Here is a 27,455-nt window from a genome sequence, read left to right as displayed (position 1 = left end):
TCACATATCTCTGTAAGTTGTCACTTAATACTGTAGCGTAATGAGAACATGATAGGTAGATGTGTATCAAAGGTTTGCACAAATGTTTTCACTGTACCTCATATTCCGCAAGCATACATCGTATTTAACAAATAATCACCTCCATTTAGCCTGTGTGGTCATGTGCATGAGTCATACGCGATGGTAACACGATAACGCCAGGCTACGTGTTCCACATCGCATTTACGTTTCTTGTCTATTTGAGTTCAATTGTTTTCATCTTTTTCTTTAGCAGTTTTTTAAATTTATTTTGGTCTCACCCTCTCCCCCATGTCTTTCCCGCCCCCACCCCCCCCCAGTTTAAACTTCCCACCTCAGCTCCTCCCACAACCAAAACCATTAAAGTTACCACGACCCCCGCAGCTACAACGGCTGCCCCAACAACCACCAGTACACTCCCTACCACCACCACCACCACCACAATTACTACAACTACTGCCATGACAACAACAACCACCAAAGCCCCTACGACTGTAGCCACCACTCAGATGGCTACAACAACTCCCAAACCTACCACCACCACACAGCCCACCACCACCACACCTGAACCCACCGCGCCACCCACAACAACTCCACCCACCCAGCCTCCTACCACCCTGCCGCCCACCACACTCGCACCAACCACGACCCGGCTGCCTGTGCCCGATGTAGCCACGGGAGAAGAAGAGGAGTATAATAAAGCAGAGGAGCTCGTCATGGCGTCTGAAACCGTTAGTGAAACCGAAGCCCCGGCTCCTACGGCGGCTGAGACTGAGGTTGTCGAGGTTGACACAGAGTTGGTGCCAGTCACGGCAGCAATGGACGCCTCACAACTGTCTGACCCAGACGCCGTGATGCCCCTCATGATCCCGGTCCCCGAGGAGTCTGCCCCTCTGGAGGTGGTAACCGAGTCACCCACTAGCAGTGCCCAGGAAGCAGAGGAAGGGCAGAGCCCAACGGAGGCCCCCATTGAGACCACCCAGGGCTTCTCGGGCTATGCCCTGCCCACCCCCTTCCCCATGGGGGAGCCAGCTGAGTCGGAGCCCGACTTCAACCTGGACCTGACGGAGCCCCCTACGCCCCTACCCCGTCTAGACATGCAGCTCCCCACCGAGGCGGCTGACCAGGAGGCCGACCCAGAAGTGCTCCTTCTACCGAAGGAGGAAGTGTTGGAGGGCAAGGCCGAGGCCGCCTCCGAGGCGGACAACGACACGACGACCTACTCGGCCAGTGTGCTGTCGGGCGACGGGGAAGTTGACCCTCCTGCCTACCCTCGCCTGATGGACGCCGACTCGGAGCTGGACTACCAGTATGACTCTGCAGATGCCCTCCTCCCGGTGAGTTCCGGCCCTCAGCTGTTCTCCACCTTCCCAGCTCTTGACTGGACTCGGCTCTCGGTTGTAAAATTCCACCTGAACCACCGTCTGCACTCGCTCCCTTGCTTTTCCTCTCACTGTCGTCTCTCAACTGTGTTGTGTTTTTTTGGCTTCTGCTTTGGACGCTGATGTGAAAATCGCAAGAAAGGTCCTCTCACCAGCAGTATATATTTTTTCATTTGTGTGTGAATGTTTCGCATTTTATTATTTAATGGCACATGTTAAAATTAACAGTTCAACCGTCATACTCACTTAAAAAGGCAGTTTTCTTTGAGAGGGTTCGGATGTTTCTGTGTGTATGATCTGTCTGGCTGTGTGTGCAGCGCAATGGCTGTGTGTGTGTGTGAGAGGTGTGTGTGTATAATGTTGCTGCTGTGTGTCTGGACCACAGGGTGACGAGGGCTCGCTCGTCAGCTGGGGATCCTCAGCTTGTCCATGTGTGGAGAATGTCCAGGGGTCACGTCTGTTACCGGTCAAAGTTGAGAAGAAGATCACTCTGCTGGCCCGCAACCTACATCTCTATCAGGTAATACGCACACACTTTATTAGCCAACGGTGACTATTTTGACACACATATACACACACACACACACACACACACACACACACACATGCATGCATGACACACACACACACACACACACACACACACACACACACACACACACACACACACACACACAATGTACACACACACACAATATAATGCACAATGTAAAGCACTTTGGATGGATGAAGGAGCTATAAAAAACCACCGTTTTACTTATGTAAACACAAATACATATAGCAAAATGTAACACTCCCATCATGTCAAGCTCAATTCATTATACTACGAAAGGCGGCGGTGTTGTTAGTTAGCTTGAAGATCTGTTGTGCGAGCGTAATAATGTAGGCCAAACAGATGAACTCATTGTATTCCACTGTGGTGTACACTACAGGACGAAGACTTGAGTCAGGACTATGAGTGTGTGTTGGTGATCGAGGGCAGGACAGTGGTTGTGGATGCCTACGTGGAGACGGATGAGAGGAATCCATCGCTCTTTGACATCACCTGTCAGCTACACCAGGTCTGTCTTATAGTCGCACGCAGTCTCATACATCAAGTTATTACATTCATTACACTGTCGTAACCAATATGGGAATATCCTGGCCTTTAGTCCAACATTCACATCTCCGTTTTTGGTTAGTGACATTATCATTGCTCTGTATTTAAGGTAACATCACATGCTTTGAGATGTTGGTATTTTGAGGGCAATGTGAATGGATAGCAAAAAACCCCAATAAACCTTAAATCAATACATTTTTGTTGTACCTGCCGTCGGACCTGCCGGTATTAAACTAAATGTGTGCATGAGTAAAAATCATCCGAGATAAATGAACAGTCCACATTCTCTGACCATGGTGCTGTTTGTTTGTTCAGTACTCGTACACGGCTGTGGTGGAGGAGTACAACGCCATGGTGTACGTGAAGAGGAGGGACACGTTCCATGTTGACAGTGCTCCTAACCTCTATGGTGAGTTCTACACTGCATGCTCCTAACCTCTATGGTGAGTTCTACACTGCATGCTCCTATACCTCTATGGTGAGTTCTACAATGCATGCTTCTAACCTCTATGGTGAGTTCTACACTGCATGCTCCTAACCTCTATGGTGAGTTCTACACTGCATGCTCCTAACCTCTATGGTGAGTTCTACACTGCATGCTCCTAACCTCTATGGTGAGTTCTACACTGCATGCTCCTATACCTCTATGGTGAGTTCTACAATGCATGCTTCTAACCTCTATGGTGAGTTCTACACTGCATGCTCCTAACCTCTATGGTGAGTTCTACACTGCATGCTCCTATACCTCTATGGTGAGTTCTACAATGCATGCTCCTAACCTCTATGGTGAGTTCTACACTGCATGCTCCTAACCTCTATGGAGAGTTCTACAATGCATGCTCCTAACCTCTATGGTGAGTTCTACACTGCATGCTCCTAACCTCTATGGTGAGTTCTACACTGCATGCTCCTATACCTCTATGGTGAGTTCTACAATGCATGCTCCTAACCTCTATGGTGAGTTCTACAATGCATGCTCCTAACCTCTATGGTGAGTTCTACACTGCATGCTCCTAACCTCTATGGAGAGTTCTACAATGCATGCTCCTAACCTCTATGGTGAGTTCTACACTGCATGTCTGACAGTGTTAGCGGTTCTTTTTGAGAGTATATTGTAACGAGGCTGCCCGGCCGTCACTCTCTATACATTAAAAGTATGCCACTCTGGCTGCTTTCTTTTTTCTTCTTTTTATTTAGATAAGATTGAAGAGTGTCATGAACATAGAATAATTTGGAGACCCCCAAAAATAATTTGGCGAGGGGTCGCAACCCACGGGTTGAGAACCCCTGGTCTAGTAGAATCAGTAGTGTAGGTGAGTGGATGCATTAATGTACAATGTTGGGTGATGGATGCAAACAGACAAACAGACAAGCACTGGCAGACTGAGTGGGAGGCCCTCACAAGAGACGGGAAGAAAGGTGGAAATGACATGCAATGCAGGCAGGAATGACAAGTTGTCACCTTTCATTGACATTATCAGTTGTGAATCAGAAATGGATCACGTACTGTACAAGAAGCTGTTTTTTTGTGAGGGGCACTCAAAGCATGCTGCGTGCTGCATGTCTACTCAAAGTGAAAGAGAGCTGCAATTTCTTCCTGTGCTTAGTGATGTTTGGAAGCACGTAAATCGACTGTCAACAAAAGCAGGCTGGTTTACATTCAGAATGGGATTTAAGAGAAAATGCTGCATTGTTGGTGAAGCAGGGATTAATTGCAATTGGAGCTGCAGGTCATGGCTGCAATTGGAGTTAAAGAACAAGGATATGGGATGTTTTCTAGAAAATACATGAAACAAAAGGTGTCTGTCTTTTCCCTCTTTTCACATTTCTTCTTCAGTTCTTCCTTTGTCCTATCCAGTTTGTGTGCCTGAAAGTTCTCTGGCTAGAATCGAACTGGGGACATAGATCGAACTAGATCATGACGATTCTATCATTGACTGGCACGTTCCTGAGATTTTTATTTTGCTTTACCGTTTACCCTTTCTCTTCTCTTTCTATGCCTTCAGTTCTACTGTATTTGTTTTATTTTAAAAACCAATATGCAGGTTGAGCTGCAGCCAGGAGCACCGGCAGCTGTGTTATTACTGTAACGCAGTGTTCCATGTCATATACTAGTGGTTGTTTATCTACTGTCAACATATGGATAATGTCCTCCGTTCTGCACATCCCCAAGGACAGAGAGAACAATGACTGGATACATCAACACACACACACACACACACACACACACACACACACACACACACACACACACACACACACACACACACACACACACACACACTCTGGTCTCTGTGCAGCTCTTCTCATTGGTCTTTCTCTCTCGCTTCTCTGATTTTGCACGTTGGTACACAGCGTTCCCACTTTCGTACACACGTTTGCTCCCGGTTCACTGTATGTTTGACTGTATTTACCTACTGTGTTCTAATCCTGCGGGTTTTCTTTTTTAAAACACCCCCCTCCCTCCCTCCCTCTCTCCCCCACTCACAGTGACTCTGTACAACTGTTCAGTGGGGCGTTCTGACTGCAGCCGCTGTCACACGGCTCACCACAAGTATGGCTGTGTGTGGTGTGGTGGCGCCCATGCCAGCTGTCTGTACACGGACTCTTGCAGTGAGCCCATAGAGAGGACCTGTCCCGCCCCGGTCATACACACCGTGAGTACCACTGCTCTGACACAGCAGCACCCTCTCACCGTTTCCCTGCATCAGTCTCTCTCTAAAGCGTCATTCAGACCAAAGATTTGCGAAGAGAGGAAATAGTTTTTAAGCTCCATATATACTTTGGCATGTCGGTGGTGGATGCACTTTCAGTCGACAGGGCATAAATTAAGTATTTCAGTATTAACTGAAATTCTCCCCTCAAGGATGAGGTTCGTACAATAACGAAAAGAATAATCTAGTGCAGTGAGAATCTAACAAAATGTTTTTTACTAAGGAGTGCTACATGGGTGTGTGATATGTGTCTCTGTTGGCCAACCTTGTAGTATAGGAGTGTAGGACGTTACCTCTGCTGTGGCTTCTCTGATTTTTTTTTTTTTCAATTTTGGGGCTTTTAGGTAAATTAAGGAAATAAGCTCTGTAATTAACAGATTTATGGTATTAACACAAGATAATCTACACAGATCAACATACTTTATTTGAAGCCAGAAAGCTGCTTCAAAACTCAAGGTTAAGGTGCAATTTATGTCATATAACAACATGTAAAGGCTTATGCTAACCACAGATATATCTTTAGATGCCATTGTCATTGGAAATCCAATGAAAGAAACTCACTTAAGACTCACTGTACTACAAACTGTAGCACTCTATTGATGCAAGACTACAGACAAAGTATATGGACAATCAGGACACATATTATTAACATTGCAGAACATAATACTGCACATTCAGAGCTCACTATCTCATAGGAAGTATTGTAGAATGTATGTTAATGACAGTGTTGGAGAAATCTAAGTGCCAGCCGGCGCTCCATGCTAACAGAAGTAGTTATGACAAAGTGGACTAACCAGGGAACAATCCTAGGTTGTACTGAGAACACTGTTGAGGCAACGTAGTGCATGAAAATATATTGCATAAGTGATCTTGATTTGATAAGTACACAGTAAAATCCTCAGCGTTAATTCAACTCTGAGGATAATTAAACTCTGAGGATTTTACTGTGTATTATTATCATGAAACAGTTGTGGAATAAAGTGCCTTACCCGAGGACCTAGTTTATTAAAGCCCTTTTGTTTTTCAAATTCTTCTATACAGATGCACCTATTTTTGTCACTAGTAGCGTTCCCAGCAACTCTCCAGCTCCATCTAGTTTCTGTTTACTCACATGGCATCATGGCACACATACTTGTTCACTTTCTAGATTTCACAGGTTCCACAGATTTCATTTGTATCATAATATATAATGTTTCCCCCCGCTGTAACATTGTTGTCACATCCCTTCTAGATTGAGCCATTGTCCGGCCTGTTGGAAGGGGGGACAGTTGTGACCATCTCAGGCTCCAACTTGGGCCAGAAGGCCAAGGACATCCTCAACTCTGTGTCTGTAGCAGGGGTTCCCTGTGCTGTTATCGACAACCTCTATGAGATCTCCACCAGGTACACAGTGGTTGCTGCAGGTGGATGGATGGTGGTGTTGGTTAATTGGTTTGAGATTTTGTGTGGCTGTATTGATGTTTTCTTTTATCAATACTGAGTCTGACATTCAAAAGCCTAGAGTTGTCGAGAGTTTTTATTATGTCATATTCTGCCAAGTTGAATGTTTCTGCACAGATTGATGGATGCCTTCGTGGGCTGGGCAAAATGACATGTCATTATAGAGTTTGAAATCAATTTAAAATGGATTGTCTTGCTTCAGAAATGTGTGGCCGTCAGCCTGAAGCTCTTAGATTTAATTCCTGACATGACTTTTTGAAATGGCAAACCCTTCATCCAACAGCAGTGTTTTGTGAGGGTGTTTGTGTGTAGCAGTGTGCATGTGGCATTTTATTTTATTAATTTTTTCTCCATTATTTTTAAGGTTTAAGGTCTTTATTGGTCAATGGTCACACAATACAGCTGGTAGCAACATTGCGAACGGTGACATTTCTGTGACTGTTAAAATAAAAAATCACACCCGTGTGAACTGAGTGGTGTAAGGTCTTATATAGCCTGTCTGACGTAATGAAATCATGTCTGACGTAATGAAATCACACCCGGGTGAACAGGGTGAACATAGCAACCATGCTCATTTTTTCTGCACAGACTAACAAAGCCAGTTGTAGGAGTGGTTTACAAACAAAAATAATCTAGAAATAACTTCTTCCCTCCAGGATAGTGTGCCGGACCAAGGCTAGCGGAGGAGAGAAGATGGGCCATGTGTCGGTTGAGGTGAATGGAGGAGGGATTGGCTGGTCCAGCCAGGAATTCAGCTACCAGGTGATAATTCATAACAGCATTCCATTAAACCTGGTGCACACCATCAAGACGTTGTAGGGCAGAGGGGACTCGTGGTTGCATGAAGGGGTGAATTTACCCAGACTGACGGCTTCCCCCAACCATATGGGCAGTGGTGGCTCAGGGGTGGAGTGGCTGGATGGGAACCGCAAGGTTCCCAGTTCGAACCTGGGCTCCCCCAGAGCCAAGTGTCCTTGAGCAAGACTCTGAACCCCTAATTGCTCCCGGTGTGCAGGTTGGTGCCTTGCATGGTTTCCACTGTCATCGGTGTATGAATGTGTGTGTGTGAATGGGTGAATGTAATGCACAATCTATGTAAAGTGCCTTGGACCATTTATATTGAGATCCATGAAAACGATGGATTACACTGGGTGCGGTGTGTTGTGAGCTTGAAGATCTGCAATTTTTTTCCTAGATAGTCCTAGATTCGTCCTAGACTAATGTATTTAACAATATTTTGTCAGTGCAACACTTTCTAATCAAAAACTTAGATTTGATTAACAGGGACAACTTGCATTGAGAAAATCATACCTGGGCACTTCAGGAGAGACTACCCAAATAAATAAACTGGGGCACTCGACTGGTCTGCACGTGTTTATTGTTTTCTGAACTGTGCACAACAATCCTCTGAGACGGGACTGCCTTTTTCTTAGAGCTTTCGGCCAGGTTATGCCTAAACCTAACCCTAACCTCACAAAAACTCACAGAATAATAATCTAACCTGTGTGAAGTGAGGGGCGCTAATATATTAAAGTCTAACTCATGTTGATTAGGTGATGTGATGGTGATGTAAAACAAACTGTGTCAAAACAAACATTAAATTCTCTTTATTGTTAATTTGTTAATGGCATTTAATGTGTTAGGGACAAGATGACGTAAATGTTCCCTTCATTGTCAATGGCGTTTTTAAAACAAACCTTGAACTAAAAACAAACATTAAACCTATATAGGAGGGGCTAGTGCCCCTCAATGGGCCACCTGGGCCAATGCTCTGCGAAAAAGGCTCACCCCCTCTGATACAGACTGAGTAGACAAAAATGGTACCATATTATCATTAGCATCATTGCTGAGAACCAGTTATATATGAAGAAAATGTGTTAAGTGGTAACATATTAATAATGTTACTTCAATAACAGATATACAAGCTCACGCATCACATTTTATGACCGTGTATTGTGGCTATTTTTGAAAAATAAAATGTAAATCAGCTGCATAATTGCTGACACAGATGTTGTCAAAAAAGTGAAATAAGGGTCCTATTCTTGATCCATCTCTCCTGTCCCCCCCCCCCCCATAGGACCCCTTTGTGATGGGAGTGTCTCCAGAGAGGGGGCCCAAGGCAGGGGGCACATCTTTGACAATCACTGGCCGCAACCTGCTGACCGGCCGCCCCACGGAGCTGTCAGTCACTGTGGGAGGAGTGCCCTGTAACATGTGAGTCACAAAGACAATACGTGCATACATGCATAGTGGTGCACACACACACATACACACACACACACACACATGGCCAGTTATACATACATGCATAGTGGTGCACACACACACACACACACACACACACACACACACACGGCCAGTTATACATACTAATGTTACCAGTAAGACACCCTGAGGGCGAGAAGCGACCTCGCCCTAAAAGTGAGGTTGTGCTGAAACAACAGAGCTTCTTAATACGGCACAGTTAAGAAGCAGGAGTTAAACTATTAATCTGGTGTCCGTGAAGTCAGATGTAGAGTTGCTGGCCAGCTCCAGACATGCAGATCTAGGTGATGATGATCCAGTCTTCTCCATGACACGCACCATATATGGAGCGTGGCTTGAGAGTACAGGGTTTGATGAGGTCAGATCAACATATGGAATGAATTCTGTATTGGCCATATATGGAGCGTGTCCATGACCTACGGTCGCAATTAATGTAGGCTACATGTATGTGCAAAAACATGCAACAAACATACAGTATGTTTTGAACACACACATTCTTCACCAAACCTACAGTACAATTTGACAAATTTCTCTTAATCATCATCCTCCTGCCTCTCTCTCTCCTCTTCACCCACTGACCCTCCCTATACGTGCCATCTGCACCGCTCTCTGCCTCTCCGTGACCTCGACCCGTCCGTCTGACCCCTGTTCCTCCTCCTACAGGGTGTCTGGGGTGCAGGAGGCCAGCGTGGTGTGTGTGACGGGCAGCGCTAACAAGACGGGGGCGCAACGCGTCACCCTGCACTACGGCAGCAGCCAGCGGCATCTGCACACCTCCGCCTACCACTACACCCCCAACCCCAACATCACCCATGCCACGCCCAACAAGAGCTACCTGGAGTAAGTGTGCGCGCGCGTGTGTGTGCACGCAGTGGTGGAAAGTAACTAAGAACATTTACTTAAGTACTGTACTTAAGTACAATTTTGAGTTATTTGTACTTTACTTGGGTATTTTCAATTCCTAATACTTCTACTTCTACTCCACTACATCCACTGTATTTATTTCAAAAACTTTAGTTACTAGTTACTTTGTAGTTTTGGATTATTATTGCAAAACTAAACATACATTACTCAATTCAGCCCTATAAACATTTCTACCATTCCATCACTGTGTGTGCGTGTGTCTGTGTGCGCCCCCGTGTGTGTGGTGTTGACATGACGACTAAATGGAACACTCCAATCCTCCCCTTTCCTCTGTGTGCAGCGGAGGACGGCAGATCTATGTATCGGGACATGACCTGGATGTGGTTCAGGAGCCCAGGATGGTGGTCAGTGTCTCTCCCTACGAGTCCGCCAAGAGGAGGAAGAGGAGGAGCAGGAGGAGGCAGCCCAGAATGGTGCCTGACCCCACTTGTCCTGAAGACCCACTCTGCTCTGTCAAGCAGGTGTGTGTGTGTGTGTGTGTGTGTGTGTCTCTGTCTTCTAGGTCAGATGTTAAAATGAAAGAATATTTGTCATGTTACTCGAAACTGTCTATTTAAGCTAAATCGGCTACATGTCGTGTTTCTGAAGGTTAGAAGTAGCGGCTTCAGTAGCATACGGTGCTACTGAAGTATATGCAGTAGCATACGACTGCTTTGAAACATTTTTCTCTCCCTCCCTCTCTCAGTTCGGAGAGCGCTGTGAGGTCAACTCTTCCACGCTGATCCTGTGCCGCTCGCCCACGGTGGACTCATCCGTGTTAGGGTCAAAGGTCACGGTAGAGTTCCTGCTGGACAACCTGCACTTCGACTTCAACAGCCTCAACCCTCAGGGCTTCAGCTACGAGCCCAACCCCAAACTGCAAATCCTCAACGAGCAAGAACCGCTCAAGGCCTACCGTTACAACCCTGGCAGCTTCATCCAGCTAGAGGTAAGGACCACAGGGAACAGGAAAGACTATTTCAGAAGAACGAGTGTTGACTTACCATTTCTCACCATGAGGTGCATTCAGAAAACACCAGCTACACCCCATTGTCTCTATTGATCGCTGTAGGAACCTTCCTTACACTTGCGCAAGCACTGCAATCGGCAATATATGTATGTATGTCGGTGTTGTCCACCGTATGTCGGTGTTGTCCACTGGCCAATAAGGGACCACCATTATTGATGGTATGGCCTAGCTACTTGTGTGCATGGCGCAAGTTAGCACCTCGACAGAGCGCATTTCTAGTTAATACTACAATAATACCAAGAATTCTAAGCTATAGCCTCACAACATTCTCTGACTTGTGATTCAAATTCTAACACACCAGCAGAATTGTACTCGCCAGAGCAGTGGTGCCATACGTATGCCTTTGCGTCTCGTCGTATTTCTCTGTGTACTCAAGTTTGTGCATAGAGATCAAGCTCTGTTAGTCAGCTTTACTCTGGTGATGTCATCTAATATACACTTCTCTGTAAAGTTGTGAAGCCAGATTTGGAATCACAGCCATACTGTATGTTTAATGAATTACTTGCATTCACACACCCATATTTTTTATCAAGGACTAAATGTTTAGTCAATGAACAGGACAGTTGCAGTACGTGTACAGTATTTGTGGTAGTAGAGATGTATTAGTTATAATAGTATACATTATGGTAGCAATGCCAGCAGTAATGGTGGTAGTTGTAATGATAGCTGGAGGGAGCACTGTACAATTAGAGCTCTATAGAATAATAGTAATTTGGACTTCTCTTCTCCCTGCGGTATTTTGTCACTGTATTTGCATTCAGAAAAATGTGGCAACTGCATTTTAACCACATGCTTTTTTTAATCAATTTATTTATCAATAAATATATTTATTGCATTTTTATCTCCACAAACAGTACAACAAAACAATATATGACGACACAAAATCAGACAATACAATCACTTAAAATGACAAAAGATATCAACACCTGTGTGTTCTTATGGCCACAAGACCAAACATCTGCAGAGAGTACAATTATCCAGCTCCAGACTCATCCGTTAAATGAGATAGATCGACGCATTGTGAGCTTGTAGATCGGTTATCGGCTTGTAAGCTGATTATAACCACGCCTACCATACATACATACCACTTCTGGTCCAGCCGACCACAATACTTGCGCGTTCTGCATGCGCAAGTAATCATTAAATTCTCACTCATATCTGACCACAGGGAGAGAACTTGGACCTGGCCATCACTAAGGAGGAGGTGGTAGTGTTGGTGGGGGAAGGGGTCTGTGCCGTGAAGACTCTGACCAGAAACCATCTCTACTGTGAGCCCCCACCCCAGCAGCCCGCTCCAGGCCCTCACGGCAAGAGACGCGAAGGCTCGGACAATCTGCCGGAATTCAGAGTGAGTCCCACTATTACCAGGACTTTACATTACACTGTCAGATTTCAATAAACACTCAGGGTTTTATTGAGTAGGACACAAACTCATGTCAGAACGGCTCACTGGGTGTTTCCTTTGTCATGGTGAATGTAGCGGAAACCGGGGTTCAGAGACCTCGCTGTTCATAAACCAGACATGTATTGCCTTTTATGCCTGTGTGCTTGTATGTGTTCTTTTAGGTCCATATGGGCAACTTGAACTTCTCCCTGGGCAAGGTGCAGTATGACAGCCTCAGTCTGTCCACCTTTCCCCTGGAGGCCCAGATAGGAGTTGGCGTCGGAGCCTCCATCGTGGCCCTCATCGTCCTCATCATTGTGCTTATCTACAGGTGGGTGGATGGATTGTCTGTTCTCTATTATGTGTGTGAGCCTCGTTGCTCTACTGATACCGACAATAAGCCACTCTGACTTATTTACTTATTATATAAGGCAGGGATACAGCAGAGGACCTTGGTAGGCAGTAGTGCTTTTTAAGTACCATGTTATGCAAATTAAAAGACCATACCAGTGGTCTGATATGTTTAGACAAAGCATGAAGTGGTTTGTTTGATGTTTTAATTGGAATCAGTTTTGTTCATTACAGTATGAAAATCAAATTGCAGAGACTTGAAACAAGCCATAATTTTGTTTTAACACATTTAACGGGGCAGATTGATTTTACGAAATTGTCCTATTAACAGAACAATGTTGTTTAGCCAACACTGATGTATTCAGGTAAGTTCAGTAATATTTTAATGAAAATGTAAACACGAAATCTAATAACGCACACCCTGTTGAGCTCTATTCATTCCATTGTCAAATTAAATCAAAATATTTCAAAGAAATGTTAAACTTGCGCAAGACATTAGCCTATGATCGTTCCAGTGGTTTGCGAGCTTATCCCCAACCAGAGTGACAGACCCATTTGTAGACAGAGCCTCACTGTCAAAATAAAGCCATTAACTGAAAAATTTTCTGTTTATATACAATTTATAACTAAAGCTGTGAATACACAATGACATGTGTTGATAGGAGTGCTTATTGCTGTCGTTTATATAACCTGAACGGTTTGTTTCTCGCCCCCACTCTGTCCCTCTATATCAGGAGGAAGAGCAAACAGGCTCTGAGGGACTATAAGAAGGTCCAAATCCAACTGGAGAACCTGGAGACCAGTGTGAGAGACCGCTGCAAGAAAGAGTTCACAGGTACGGAGGAGACGAGATGAACAGACAACGATATGGAGAAAAGGAAATTAATAGAACAGACTAGAAAGACCAGAGAGGGGGAGGAGGAGGAGCGGGGGGGGGGGGGGGGGTGCTACAGAGAAGGCCAGAAAAGGAAGGAGAGTGGAATAGAGAACTAGACTTGTTTGTTTTTTCTCCCGGAGGCCAGGAGACCAACTTTGTTTTCAGACGGCCTTTATGAAGTTATCCCATTACACCAAACCTCCCCAATGAAATGTCTGTTGATCCCACATGGCTTTTCCGGGGGGGAAGCCAGTTTTAATTTTAGCCTGTCATGACTGTCCAGTGTCAATATTCATTAGGTCCACACCACCAAACACAAACCCTAGAATCCTGTTTCAATATCAACATTCCAACACGCAAATCACAGAATGGAGTAAAGTTCAACAGGGTATATTAAGGTTGAATAGATACGGCTGACAAGAACACATAATGGGAAGATAAGTATAGTAAATGTAAATAGATACAACCACATAGTAGAGTCTTTTTGTAGGTAAACCATGAAATTACCTACGCCATGGACTTCCACCTCAGGTTTCCAATGGACATTTTGCATCTGGTTTAGGATAAATTAAATAGGCTTTTAAGTCTTTAACATGTTTTATTCTTAATTTGTTTTAGATTTTTAAACCACACAATTAACTGATTTAAAGTTAACTGTGGAGACAATTAGCTGGTTCTTTATGTCGTAGAACAAAACATGAAACTTACTAACCCTAAACACAGACTTAAAACGACAACAAAAACACAAATAAACTATTCAAAGATCTCTGCCAGATTTTAGGGGTGACTGTATTGGGCATGGCAATAGTATGAAGCAATGCTAATGAGGTAGGAGAAACAATAGCAGAGTAGTAAAAGAGGACATTGTTTTATGAATACCGGTAGATCATTTGAAAGGCTATGAAAAAACAAACTGAAACAGGACTTCCCGTTTCCTAATCAAACTGCCTAACCTTTTATAACTCTCCCCCCTCCTCCTTTGCAGACTTAATGACGGAGATGATGGACATGTCCAGTGACCTGGTTGGTCAAGGCATCCCCTTCCTGGACTACCGCAAGTATGCCGAGCGCATCTTCTTCCCTGGCCACCGGGAGTCGCCACTGAGGCGGGACCTGGATGTCCAGGAGTGTCGTCGGCAGACAGTAGAGCAAGGACTGGTGCAGCTGTCCAACCTGCTTAATAGCAAGCTGTTCCTCACCAAGGTATTCCGCTTCACCATTTTCACAATGATGCTGCTGTTCCCCATTCACTCTTTTGGTGCAAACAAAGACATGTGTCAACTGACTATCCGAATCATTACATTCATTATTTACTTGAATAAAAATATAATTTGGAAAAAACGAAAAAAGTGTAATCAAACAATTAATTAAATGAAACCGAATGAGCACCTGCACCTTCATATGTGTTTGAGCAGCGTGGTTCACATCCCTCACTTTCTCTCCTTCCTCTCTCCCTTTTCTTCCTTCCAGTTCATTCACACACTGGAGAGCCAGAGAACCTTCTCTCCCAGGGACAGAGCCTATGTGGCCTCCTTGCTGACTGTGGCATTACATGGCAAACTGGAGTACTTCACAGACATCCTCAAAACCCTGCTCAATGACCTGGTGGAGCAGTATGTTGCCAAAAACCCCAAGCTTATGCTGCGAAGGTACGCAGAGTCGCAGACCTGATGAACGTACAGCATTATACAGTATGGACACTGCATGAAGTGTTACCTTGGACATGCCACACACCTTAAAGTAGGCCAGTGATTTTTAAAACAAAACCATTTATCTCTGACTGGGACCTCTAAATTAACTTTAAATCTGACACAAATGGACCTGTAAACCACATTGAGAAACAGTGAAGTAGGACATTATGATTATATGTGCTTGCATGTGAATGTATTCTAGTAAATGGTATTTACTACATAAATATAATAGAGCCTTCCTTCACAAAGTGTAATCTGTGCTTTTCATCTAACTTGGTGTGTGTCTGCGCAGGACGGAGACGGTGGTGGAGAAACTGCTGACCAACTGGATGTCCATCTGTCTCTACGCCTTCCTCAGGGTGAGTTTGCACACTTATTAAACCCCTTTACCACTCACATTTTCATTTTGGCGTCCTGTGGAAAGAGGTTCAGATTTTGAATTCCGGTATATTTCATATACCATACATAAACACACACTAGACTAGTGTTGGAACAACTGTCCTAAGTGGTTAGTTGCCATTTTCAAAATGCATTAAAATATTTTTTTGTCTGTGCTCAATTACCTCAGTATTTCTAAAACCCTGTGTGGGAGTCCTTATTTGTTCCTTGTAACGACTTAATTTGATCACTTAGTTTTACTTCATTTGATTTGTTGAATTACTCTACTCCATTCATAGCCAGGGACCTGTAAAGGCCCCTACAGGATTCAATGAATCAAAGCTCCAACAACTCTAGTCTACTTCAACATGTGTCCTTATGTGTTGTTGTGTACAGGACTCGGCTGGAGAGTCCCTCTACATGCTGTTTCGAGCCATCAAGCACCAGGTGGATAAGGGACCGGTGGACGCTGTGACGGGCAAGGCCAAATACACCCTCAATGACAACAGGCTGCTACGAGAAGATGTGGAGTACAAAACCGTGGTAAGGAGAAGAACATGAAACGACTTATTAGCAATAGACTATATGCACACAGAATAACTCTTCCTACTTTCGGGCCGCTTCCCTACTTCCATCACAGGTGTTACCGATGATACTAATTAAGGCTCGGTTCCATTTAGTGCAGTGGTTCTCAAACTTTTTTATTTTCAAGGACCCCTATAACTCTGAGAGTGTACAAATATTACGGGTCCATTTGGTCCTGAATTTGTACACTCACAAAGTTACAGACCCACACGGGGCCATTTGGAACCCACTAAAGCAGGGTTCCCCAATTAATTTTCCTCGAGGGCCATATTTTGACTAGGGTACCAGGCTGGGGGCCGAGTCCGCACGCGTGAGGTCGAGGTCTTGCCCTGAAAATTCATTTTCAGGGCAGGACCCCATTTGAAAAGGATGCCCAGTTTGACATTCATAGGCTACTGACCCCCATTTAATGCCATTTATATATATATTTTTTTTAATTCTTCCACGGGCCGCAAGGGGGCGCTCCGCGCGCAAATGGCCCGCGGGCCGCCTATTGGGGAACCCTGCACTAAAGGACACTTTGAGACCCACTGGTGTAGCAGAGTGTTTCCAGTGAGCCAAAATGCACAATAGCAGCACCCTGACTCTGTTTGACCAGAATGGAACAGAGCCTTCATTAGTATCATCGATTCCACCTGTGAAGGAAGTAGGGAAGGGGCCCAAGTTCTTGTGTGCATAGAGCCCATTCTGTGGCGAGTCTGGCGACCCGACTGAATGGTAATGCCTGACAGCGTGTCCCAGGCTCAAAGGTTCTGAAAAAGCCCAGAATTGTATTTATAAAAGTGAAAGAGTGACATCATGGATGGCTCATGTTATAAATGATTATTACCCAGTACAGTAGAGAAACACAGGCAGATAGAGACATTGGAACACGCACGCACACACACGCACACGCGCGCGCACACACACACACACACACACACACACACACACACACACACACACACACACACACACACACACTGACACACACTGAGACACACTGACACTGACACAAACGGAAAGCATGGTAGCCTATGTTTGACCTCTACAGTGAGAATCGGTATTTCCAAGCATAGGTTTTTATTAAAATGAGACCTCCAAGTATAGGTACATGGACCTACAGCACATGATTGACATTAGTGCAACGTGATATGTTCTAACATATCTCCTTCTTTGCCCTAGAATCTGAATGTGTTGATGCAGGGCGGTGGGGTAAACGAGACCCAGCCTGCGCCCTGCAAGGTGCTGGACTGTGACACCATCAGCCAGGTCAAAGAGAAGCTGCTGGATCAAGTCTACAAGGGAACCGGCTTCTCTACCCGGCCACATTCGGAGTCCCTAGACCTCGGTGAGCACGCCTTTACATAATATGAATAGTTTCTTCTCAGAAGGCCTTATTTATTTATGGAAATATTTTGTTTAAGAAATACTTGATTTCTTTTTTAGAATCTTTAGAAATAATTATATTATTTATTTTAATGTAGGATATGAAAAAAAGGGGATAACTACTCGCAACCCATAGAAATAGGTCCGCGACCGAAACATGAGTCCAGAGACTCCCGACCCACTGTTTATACATACAACACACATCCATCCATATACGTACAATACAACGCCACCAGCCGACCACTCGTACATTACAAAAATCACACTCGTGTGATAGGGCATTCACTTCTAGTCATTTTTACTAGTTGACTAGTTGCATAGTTTACTAGTCGACTAGTTGTTTAACTACCTATTATGTAAAGAATAAAATAAATTAATTTTTGGGGGGGGAAATAAATATTTGTACATCGAAAAACTGTGTACATGGTGACTATATAACTATAATCTACCTGATCTTGAGCATTAAGCAGCTAGTCGACTAGTAAACTAGTCGACTAGTTGCTTAATGCCCTATCGTGTGAGTGTGAGGCGCGTTCTTATAATCATACATCACATTCCGTGCTCAGCCAATGAAATCATAACAAATGTCATTCCGGGCCAATCACTTTTGGCGTCTTCACTGCTGCCCTCACTTTTTCCTCGATATGTACTTTGATCAGCCAATCAAATCATCGCTGTGGGGTGATCAGCCAATCAAATCATCGTGTTTGAGTTCACAAACACAGACAGACAAAGCTGGGCATAGGATGCCTCAAAAACATACACGTACGCCGCTAACGTCTTGTCTTTCATCTGTCTTCTCTTACTTAAGAATGGAGGTCTGGTGTGGCCGGCCACCTCATCCTGTCTGACGAGGACCTGACGTCAGTGGTCCAGGGCAACTGGAAACGCCTCAACACACTACAGCACTACAAGGTCACAACACAAACCTCTTCAACGATGCTTTAACCACTTTAACCCATTCTGGACGGGAACCCCTTTTGGTGTTTTAAGCATTATGTTATACTTATACTTACTGTATACTAGCTATTGAAAAATAGCAGATCTACAAGCTCATAGCGCATTTTTGAAAAATCGTGAAAATGTGGTGCAAATCTTTGAATATATATCCTTTTCGGAGCGAACGTTTTTAACTCAAATCTTTGCTTCAGGAAGTTCAGGGTGGTCCCTGTCTGTGGCCAAATACAGATAATTCTGGCGGTCCTTGACATGAAAAAGGTTGAGCAACACTGACATAGAAACATAGGTTTTTCAGAAAACTTTTAGGATTTTGGAGGAGGACTTTTTAAAAAGAAATCGGCCTCAGTAATCAAACCAACCACGTTGCTCGTGGTAAGTATATACTGGAGTCTATACTTGTTAGAGCATTATAGCTGATAATAAAAAGCTCCGAGGAAAATCAATGGGATGTTTTACTTCTGGCACATCACTGTTGAGCTCTATAGGGACGCTACACTAGGGTTCAAGTCGTTAATTATTTTCTTTTAATTAACTCGGAGGTCTGTTATGGATAACCCAGGGATGGGAAAGGGTTGGGTTAACATTTAATGAAAATAATGCTTTGGATTTCTGCCATGGTTCCAAAATGAGGCAAGAGTGTTCTGAATTAAAAAAAGCCTTCTAAACCCTTGAGGTGCAATGTAGTTGAAGTGACACGGGATCAATGGTCCTCTATTCACTGTGGGCCATGACCCACTGGAACTTACTTGAATCACTGTTTATTTTCCATGATGTACTGCACCAGCACCACATATTACACATGTGGCTGTTTGGAGGGGCCGGTTAGAGGGAGTTCCTGGATAAAGCCTCATTTATACTGTATATGGATAATGCCTATTTTGGCTTATCCCAGCATACAGGAATTAATGGGCTCACCGTGTTTGGAACTAAGTTCACTAGTTTTTATTATAATGTATATTTCCATTTGCCACTCCACAATCAGTGATTATAGAACACATGGATAATGATTAGTTGTCATAAATACATGTTTTGATGTCGTGTGTAATGCTTATGGATTATGTCTGTTGTTCCTCAGGTCCCAGACGGAGCGACCGTAGCACTGGTCCCACGCAATTCCAAACACATTCACCATGACAACCATGACTATGTGGCAGGAGAGAGTGAGTGTCTTTTCACAGTCAATACATTACCTGTATATTTCCAATGGCTTCTGCTGTACATGAATGAACCTCCTACTCATTATTATTTATTGGCAATTACCTAACTGTTTGTCATTTTCTAACCAAGAGTGTTACATTATTAAGTATACTTTCATAGTAGTAATAGTTTTAGAAGAGAGTCACTTTATGCATGTGGTGGATACCTTGTTTTGGAATGGTATCTGGTCATGTGTGCTCAGTCAACAACACTTAACTGAACTTGGAAGTGTGGCCTTCAACATTATCTCTTTATATTTGTTGTAGGGCTAATGCTTCATTAGCCGTCATCAATAGCCATGCCATTGTCCTTGTTCACTGAGTTACTGCAAAATTGCCTTCAGAAAATATGGAGGAAATTGATGTAATGGCAGCCATAGACCACATGGGAAGGGTGCTTTCCTTCAAAATGCATCATAGGATCACCAAAAACTTTAAAATACTGAAAATGTGTAAATATTGTTATTATAGATGGTGTACCTTAAGTTCAAATGTGTCATTTTAACCTTCAAATGTGTATTTATTTTTGTCTGTCTGTCTGTGCAGAGACACCCATGCTGGAGGATGCGGATGAGGGTGGGGTGAGGTTGTGGCACCTTGTGAAGGCCAACGAGGAGCCAGAGCTGCCCAAACACCGCAGAGGCAGTCTGAGGGAGAGGGAGAGGGCGAAGGCCATACCCGAGATATACCTCACACGCCTGCTCTCCATGAAGGTAGGGAAACACATACACAAACATGAAATGCACAGCTTAGATTATACACAGACACACATTTTGCTTCACACGTTGTTCACTTTGTTTAGCAAGAAAGTGCTTATCCTCCATATTATAACGGTGATAACTTGCTGCTATGTTAGGTTTTGGTTAGTAACATTACATTTTTGGTTTAGGGTAATTGCTCGCAACCATGATTCAAATGCCTGAGCAGTAATACACAAGAAGCCATGGTTTTAAATTCAATTATATTATACCATGGCTTTGCATTGTGCCAACACAGTTGGAATGATATAATAACAATATACCATGTCCTCTTGTGTATTTGAACTACCACTTGATATGCATTAATATATCAATTATACATTTACCTGGATGAACAGTTAATTAAACAATTGTATATATTGTCAATGTCTGGTGGAAATCTATGAATAAAACAGTTTTTCTATGTCCAAAACCATTATCTTTCACTTTTAACAAACAACCTGTGTTCCAGTTGATCCAATGTAGTTACTATTTAGTCACAAGCTCTTGTGCATACTCTTCATTGGTTAAATATGAATAAAACCCATAGAAAGACTTAACCACTTAAACGATTCAAAATCTTTCAAAAATAGTAGCTGATCTACAAGCTCACAATGCATTCTAGATAGTCTTTTGTACAATTTGTACTCTTGTACGACGAACGAAAACAAGCGGCCGAAATGAGTTGTCTCCGACGGTTGGCTGGCATCTCCCTTAGAGATAGGGTGAAAGGTTCAGTCATGCGAGAGAGACTCGGAGTAGAGTCGCTGCTTCTTCACCTGAAAAGGAGCCAGCTTAGGTGGTTCCCTTCGGGCATCTGGTTAGGATGCCTCTCGAGCATCTCCCTAGGGAGGTCCTCGATGCACGTCCCACTGGGAGGAGACCCCGGGGCAGACCAAGGATCAGATGGAGGGATTACATCGACTCACTGGCCTTGGAACGCCTTGGGATGCCCCAGGAGGAAGTCACTAATGTTGCTCTGGAGAGGGAAGTCTGGAGCTCTCTGGTGGAACTGCGGCCCTGTGACCTGATTACGGATACGCGGTTGAAGTTGGATGGATGGATGTTTGTATATTCTAACATTTTCTTTCTGTCCACAGGGGACGCTGCAGAAGTTTGTGGATGACCTGTTCACAGTGATCCTGAGCACCAGCCGTCCCGTCCCGCTGGCCGTCAAATACTTCTTTGATCTTTTGGATGACCAGGCGGCACACCACGGCATTTCCGACCCAGAGACCATCCACATCTGGAAGACCAACAGGTATGCACACACATACACGCACGCACACACACACGCACACACACACACACTCTCTCTCTCTTACTTTACTTACTTATCCTCTTCGTCCCATTTGGGGCATAAGGCCGCAATCTTACACTGCCAGTGAATCCTGTCTCGTGCTTTGGTCTGCGCTTCGTCCCAGGAAAGACCCATCTCCTTCAGCTCCATCATCACTGTCCTTCGCCAGGTGTTCTTTGGTTGCCTCTCTTTCTCTTCCCAATTGCGGTTCATCTCAAGGCAACTTTGGGTAACCTTTCATTGGGCATCCTCAACACATGACCGAGCCATCTTAACCTTAAGCCATCTAACGTTAATCTTTATCTCAAGGGACATATGCAAGCTGCCCGTCTTCTTATAAAGTTTATCATTTGAGATTTTATTCGGCCAAAGGATGTTGCAGATGTTATGTAATCAGCTATTGTGGAAGACATCAACCTTTCTCATATCCTGTTTTGTCACTCGGAGCAATATAGCAGGACAGCCTTAACGTTGCTGTTGTATAGAGCCTGAGCTTGGTTTTGAGGCTATATTGTTTGGACTTCCAGATGTTGTGAAGTTGGCTGAAAGCACCTCCTGCTTTGTTGAGACGCGTCTTGGTGTCTTTTTGCGTTCCACTTTCATGAGTGATATGTGGAGAAATAAATATTTCTCCACATATGTCTCCTGAACACATACTGATCACTCTCCTTGTCTCTCCCTCACTTTTTTTAACCTCTTGCGCGCTCTCTCTCTCTCTCTCTCTCTCAATCTCTCTTCATCTCTCTCATTTTCTCTAATCCCCAGCCTCCCACTGCGCTTCTGGATCAACATAGTGAAAAACCCCCAGTTCATCTTTGACGTGCAGGCCTCGGACCACGTGGATGCCGTGCTTTCAGTTATTTCCCAGACCTTCATGGACTCCTGCACCATTGCAGAGCACAAGCTGGGACGGGTAAGGGATCAGGACGGTGGGGCAGTTAGAGGGTGTAGAACACTTATATCCTATACCAGTGGTTCCCAAACTTTTCAGCCCGTGACACACAAAAGAGAAATTTGATGTCTCCCCGGGACCCAAACTAGTGAAAATAGCAGATCAACAAGCTTGCTTCGCACCGCGTTGTGAGCTTGTAGATCGCTTGTAGATTGGCTATTTTTGTAATTTATGGATTTTCTTTGATTTTCTTTGATTTCTTCATGAAATTACTGAAGACATAATTGAATTTGTTTTGAATTCATGAAAGATTTGATTTGTATTTATTTTTTATGTTTTGAAATTAATAATAAAAGAAATGTGGGGAAACAAAAAATAGAAGGACCCTTAAAAATGTGTCTGCGACCCACAAATGGGTCCCAAGACTCCCAGTGTCTGGGAACCAGTGTCCTTTATCAAAATAAATCAGAAATATATATATATAGATATATAGGTATATATTGATATTTGATATATATATATTTTGATATATTTCACTAGGATTCACCCATCAACAAGCTGCTGTATGCCCGAGACATTCCCCGTTACAAGCAGATGGTAGAAAGGTAATATCTAATTATTCATCCAAGAAAATAATGTTGAAGATTCCCTTCTTCCCTACATTAACTTAAATGATTCACTTGGTGTGCTGTAACATTGTTGTGTGTGTCTGCGTGTGCTGTAACATTGTTGTGTGTGTCTGAGTGTGACCAATGCATTAATGCTGTATCAGTGTTGCGAGTGTGTGCATGTGTGCTGTAAGAAGAAATTTGAGCTGTAACCTTGTGTGTGTGTTGTGTAGGTACTATGCAGACATCAGGCAGACCATCTCTGCCAGTGATCAGGAGATGAACTCTGCTTTGGCTGAACTGTCCAGGGTAAGTAGAGACAGAATGCCGTCCAGTTATATTTGCTGCAGCTCAAAGACATTGGGAATTGGAATGATGGGTGAACTCTAACCCGACTCTCTGTTTCAGAATTATTCAGGAGAGCTCAATTACCTTGTTGCACTGCACGAGTTGTACAAGTACATCAACAAATACTATGACCAGGTGAGTTTGTCATCGTCTTTGTGTGTGTATGTGAGAGACTTTGTGCCAGCACATTATCACTCTTTCTCCCTCTCGCTCCAAACTTTTCTTTCTTTTTTTCTTCTTTTTTTTGACAAATATGTATGATGCATATGCCTTCAGCAATGTGTGCCAGTTTACCTCCCTCACTGGGTAGTTCTTGGCCAAATGCACCAGTTTATCTCCCTCAATCTAGCAGCCTACGTGTTAATGCGAATCTAGAGCTAGCTAATATTTTCCAACTGACTTCAGTTCAGTTGACATTCGACCAGCGGAGGCGCTAATGCTGCCTCTCCGGCTGAAACTTCTGACATAAGCTTCATAAGCTATGTAAAGCAGCTAAAAATGTTCCGCGCCTGTTGTAGCTTGCCTTCTATACCTTTACTTTTTGGAAACAATACTGCAAAAAGGGTTTTTTCCACTGTTTTTGGACGGCTCAACCCCCTTTCTACCGATGCAGGGATAACTCCATACGAAACCTCTTCTCGGAACTAAGAGCGTAGAGAGTGAAGTTCCAAACGGAGCTAAAGGGAATCCTAATCTTGTGTATATATATATTTTTTGTGTTCTTTTTTTGTCAATCGTCTTCTCTCCTTAACTCTTCTGTGTACCCTTCTGTCTCCTCCACCTTCAGATCATCGGAGCGCTGGAGGAGGACCCCACAGCGCAGAAGATGCAGCTGGGCTACCGGCTCCAGCAGATCGCTGCCGCTGTGGAGAACAAGGTCACAGACTTGTGACAGCGGGATCGCCCACCGACACCTTAACAGACGGGCGGGGGTGGTTGGGGGGGTTGGGGGTGACCGACTTCAGAGACACATCGTAGGAAGTGGCCAGATGGAGGGAATAAAATGAAGGATGGACTCTTCTTGTGAGGAGCTGATGGTGGGGCGGGCTTAAAGATTAATTCATTCTTTGAAAGCACGCTTTTGTTGCCTCCCGATGTTGGTTGATGGATCATCTGTATACTTGGTGTGGAACATTAAAAGACACTTGTATTCCATGGACCCAGGATAAGTACATGGTTAACAAAGTGATGTCTAACATATGCTTCTCTTGGAACACAATTGGAGGAACACAAAAACACAAAGAAAGGTCTCGCCTTTGGATGCATTTGGTTGGTCTTTTTATGCCTGCTGCCTCCCCTTGTGGATGACCTGTTCACAGTGATCCTGATTTTCTATGTGGCGAAAGTTGGGGCATGTAATCTTAGAACATGTGCTGGCAAAAACTCTTGTCTCATAAAAGCGGACAGATATAAAAGGAAACAGGCAGTCCATGGCTAATTAGCATGGAATTGAAAACTGAACTCGGAAGGGGGGCAAGTTGGGTCTATATTCTGCGGTGGACTTTTGTGATGGTGACACTTTGTGTACCTGTTGTTGTTGTCGGGTCAAAAGTATTTCCCTTTCGTCGAGTGTGTGTATGGAATTGTATGTATCTGTGTGCGCGTACACAATAATCCATAAAGCTCTAGATTTCATCTTCCACTGGTATTATTGTCCACACTGTCTATTTAGATGTAATTTTCATCATACATTTATTTTACTATCATAGCATACAAATTTAAGAATTCACTCTTCTAGTACACGTGAAGAATAAAAGGCTTATCACACGGAAAGCGACAAATGCGGAAAGTAATTCATTTTCAATGAGAGGCAGGTCAGGCAGGTAGGGAGATGCGGGAAATCTGACAAGGCAGTGACAAGTGTGCACGTTCCTTTGAAACACGTCTATTCACGTGAGGAGCACAGTGCGACCTTGTGGATCCAAGCGAGAAGGCAGGTGTGCCGCCATGTAAAAAGACCTTTATGGTACAAGCTCCCCCTTCCCCGGATGTTTCTGCCATTTAATTCTTTTGATTGGGTTTCTTACAAAATCTGGCCATTTTATCATGTGATGTTGAGTACTATACCTTGCAGAATTATATTTTATTGGATGATGAGATCATGTGCATCTGAATTTAAGAGGGAAAAGAAATTCCACCAAAATGTTTATTGTGTGTTGAAATTATATCCTTCAAATGATAAAGACCACCCTTGGCAAAAGTGACAGTTTAACATCCAAAAGACTGATGGGAGTTTCATAAGTTATTTCCACTCTCTACCTCAACTTGTGGTGTAGATTCAACAAACTCTACTGTTGCGATACTTTCTCTGTTGTTGACCACCACCATTACCACAACTTACATCTTAGCAAACCACCATCTGTTAGCTTGCCAAGCACATGTCCGTCCTATTAAACAAGGATAAATGACTGATAACAGTGCTCAATAGACGTACCCACTTGACCCTATATGTGTGCACACACCTGCAAAGAGACATACAAACATACACACTTTGCATCAGTCCAAAATGTTTTTAGTTTCTAAATTATATAGATACTTGTGTTTCTTTATTTACAAAATAGGGATGACTGAAAATGTGGTACTCACCATAGCATTGAAGGTACTTCAAACTGTGTGATCGTTTACTTCTACTTTTATTTCTGCCATTGTTTCTTCTTTTTATACTATTCATGTTGATGTTCCTATATGGTAAAAGGCACTGGAGAGACATTAGAAAGAGAAAGCAAAAATTCTTAACTGTAAAACACTTGTAGATACATTTTAGAGAAATATGTAGCGATATTCTAGTGTGCCCCAAAGTGTATTTTATTTTGTGTGTATTTTTTACATTTATTTTTTTCCAATTTGTAACATTCCTTTGTTTTCAGTAAGGAAGAGTGCATTGAACCACAGTTCACTTTGCTATTTTCTAAGCCTCTGAATCTACTGTACTTGATTGAGATTTCTTTCCTTGTCACTTCATTTGCATCATTAATGCCGTTCAAATAGTAGACACAAGGTGGCGTATTTTTCAAATGTCCATTCATAGACGTTTGTTCATGTAGGCCTATCTATGTGTGTACCTTGAATTCATTATATTTTGAGCACACTACAGTATAGTCTATATTTCCTGATGAATTGTTTTCTCACTTGTTGGTTAAGTTAACTTTGCTTTTTTAAGTAGATTTATTCTTGCCACAGCCATGTTCTCATACCAATTGAAATGGGGAGCATTTTGTAAACATTTGATTTGATAACCAAAAGTTCTCTCACCGATCTGATTCACTTGATAGGCTAGCTAGCTATATGACTGATCTTAAAGGACAGCGGCTGTTACACTCTGGGCTTTCTAATAATGTTGACCAAAAGGAGGCATACTGTGAACTCCTATAAATGTCTGAATTGTCTACGCAGAAAAAACTATAGGGCAGGCGCTCAAATAGGCTAAATGGGCCGTTTGTGTGCATTCCCAGGTGGTCTATATAGGGCTCAGTTCAGTATGTATAATAGAAATTAGCTCATGTTGCTACTTTATTTCATTAACACACAAGCAACTTATGACTAGTTGTTGGATGGGGTGGTGCAGGTTGAGTCACTTGCTTCCAATGTACATGGTAGCCCAGTGATGAATGAGGAAGGCCGTTGAGGGAAAATTATGTAAATGTTATTAGGCTGTATAAATTCCGATATGTAGAGCAGGCTCTGCAAGGGGCAATTTTAAGGATTTTTATTATCTGTTAATATCATTGTACATAATGATTTAATAATGTAACTGTAGCGAATTAACCTGTTTATTAAGAGAGTGCAAATTGTTGCAGATGACAAAGTAATAAAGTATTCATAAAATGATACCCAAATTGCATCTGAGTTTTAACATCAATATTATAATTCATACATACATACTGAAACGTGTGTGTGTGTGTGTCTATTTTGTACTGTATATTTTAAAC

General features: G+C 43.4%; 1 protein-coding gene across 1 annotated transcript in view; it reads left to right on the top strand.

The window, feature by feature from the left end:
• Positions 1-27,356, top strand: part of plxnb1b (plexin b1b) — a 97,571-nt gene extending 70,215 nt beyond the window's left edge. The window contains exons 12-39 of the mRNA XM_079510872.1: positions 339-1,355; positions 1,786-1,920; positions 2,333-2,461; positions 2,815-2,908; positions 4,990-5,156; positions 6,445-6,596; positions 7,310-7,415; positions 8,731-8,867; positions 9,582-9,758; positions 10,123-10,303; positions 10,528-10,770; positions 12,020-12,199; positions 12,418-12,566; positions 13,321-13,421; positions 14,449-14,666; positions 14,934-15,112; positions 15,447-15,513; positions 15,929-16,075; positions 17,282-17,447; positions 18,297-18,400; positions 19,521-19,605; positions 20,188-20,354; positions 21,479-21,639; positions 22,444-22,591; positions 23,111-23,175; positions 23,412-23,487; positions 23,587-23,661; positions 24,314-27,356. Coding sequence (XP_079366998.1) covers positions 339-1,355; positions 1,786-1,920; positions 2,333-2,461; positions 2,815-2,908; positions 4,990-5,156; positions 6,445-6,596; positions 7,310-7,415; positions 8,731-8,867; positions 9,582-9,758; positions 10,123-10,303; positions 10,528-10,770; positions 12,020-12,199; positions 12,418-12,566; positions 13,321-13,421; positions 14,449-14,666; positions 14,934-15,112; positions 15,447-15,513; positions 15,929-16,075; positions 17,282-17,447; positions 18,297-18,400; positions 19,521-19,605; positions 20,188-20,354; positions 21,479-21,639; positions 22,444-22,591; positions 23,111-23,175; positions 23,412-23,487; positions 23,587-23,661; positions 24,314-24,418 — 4,731 coding nt within the window. The 3' untranslated portion in view covers positions 24,419-27,356. The remainder of the gene's footprint in view (positions 1-338; positions 1,356-1,785; positions 1,921-2,332; positions 2,462-2,814; positions 2,909-4,989; positions 5,157-6,444; positions 6,597-7,309; positions 7,416-8,730; positions 8,868-9,581; positions 9,759-10,122; positions 10,304-10,527; positions 10,771-12,019; positions 12,200-12,417; positions 12,567-13,320; positions 13,422-14,448; positions 14,667-14,933; positions 15,113-15,446; positions 15,514-15,928; positions 16,076-17,281; positions 17,448-18,296; positions 18,401-19,520; positions 19,606-20,187; positions 20,355-21,478; positions 21,640-22,443; positions 22,592-23,110; positions 23,176-23,411; positions 23,488-23,586; positions 23,662-24,313) is intronic.
• The last annotated feature ends 99 nt before the right edge of the window (positions 27,357-27,455 follow it).

Source organism: Electrona antarctica, assembly GCF_951216825.1.
Source record: "Electrona antarctica genome assembly, chromosome: 9".
Lineage (NCBI taxonomy): Eukaryota > Metazoa > Chordata > Actinopteri > Myctophiformes > Myctophidae > Electrona > Electrona antarctica.
This window is presented reverse-complemented; position numbering and strand designations above follow the sequence as displayed.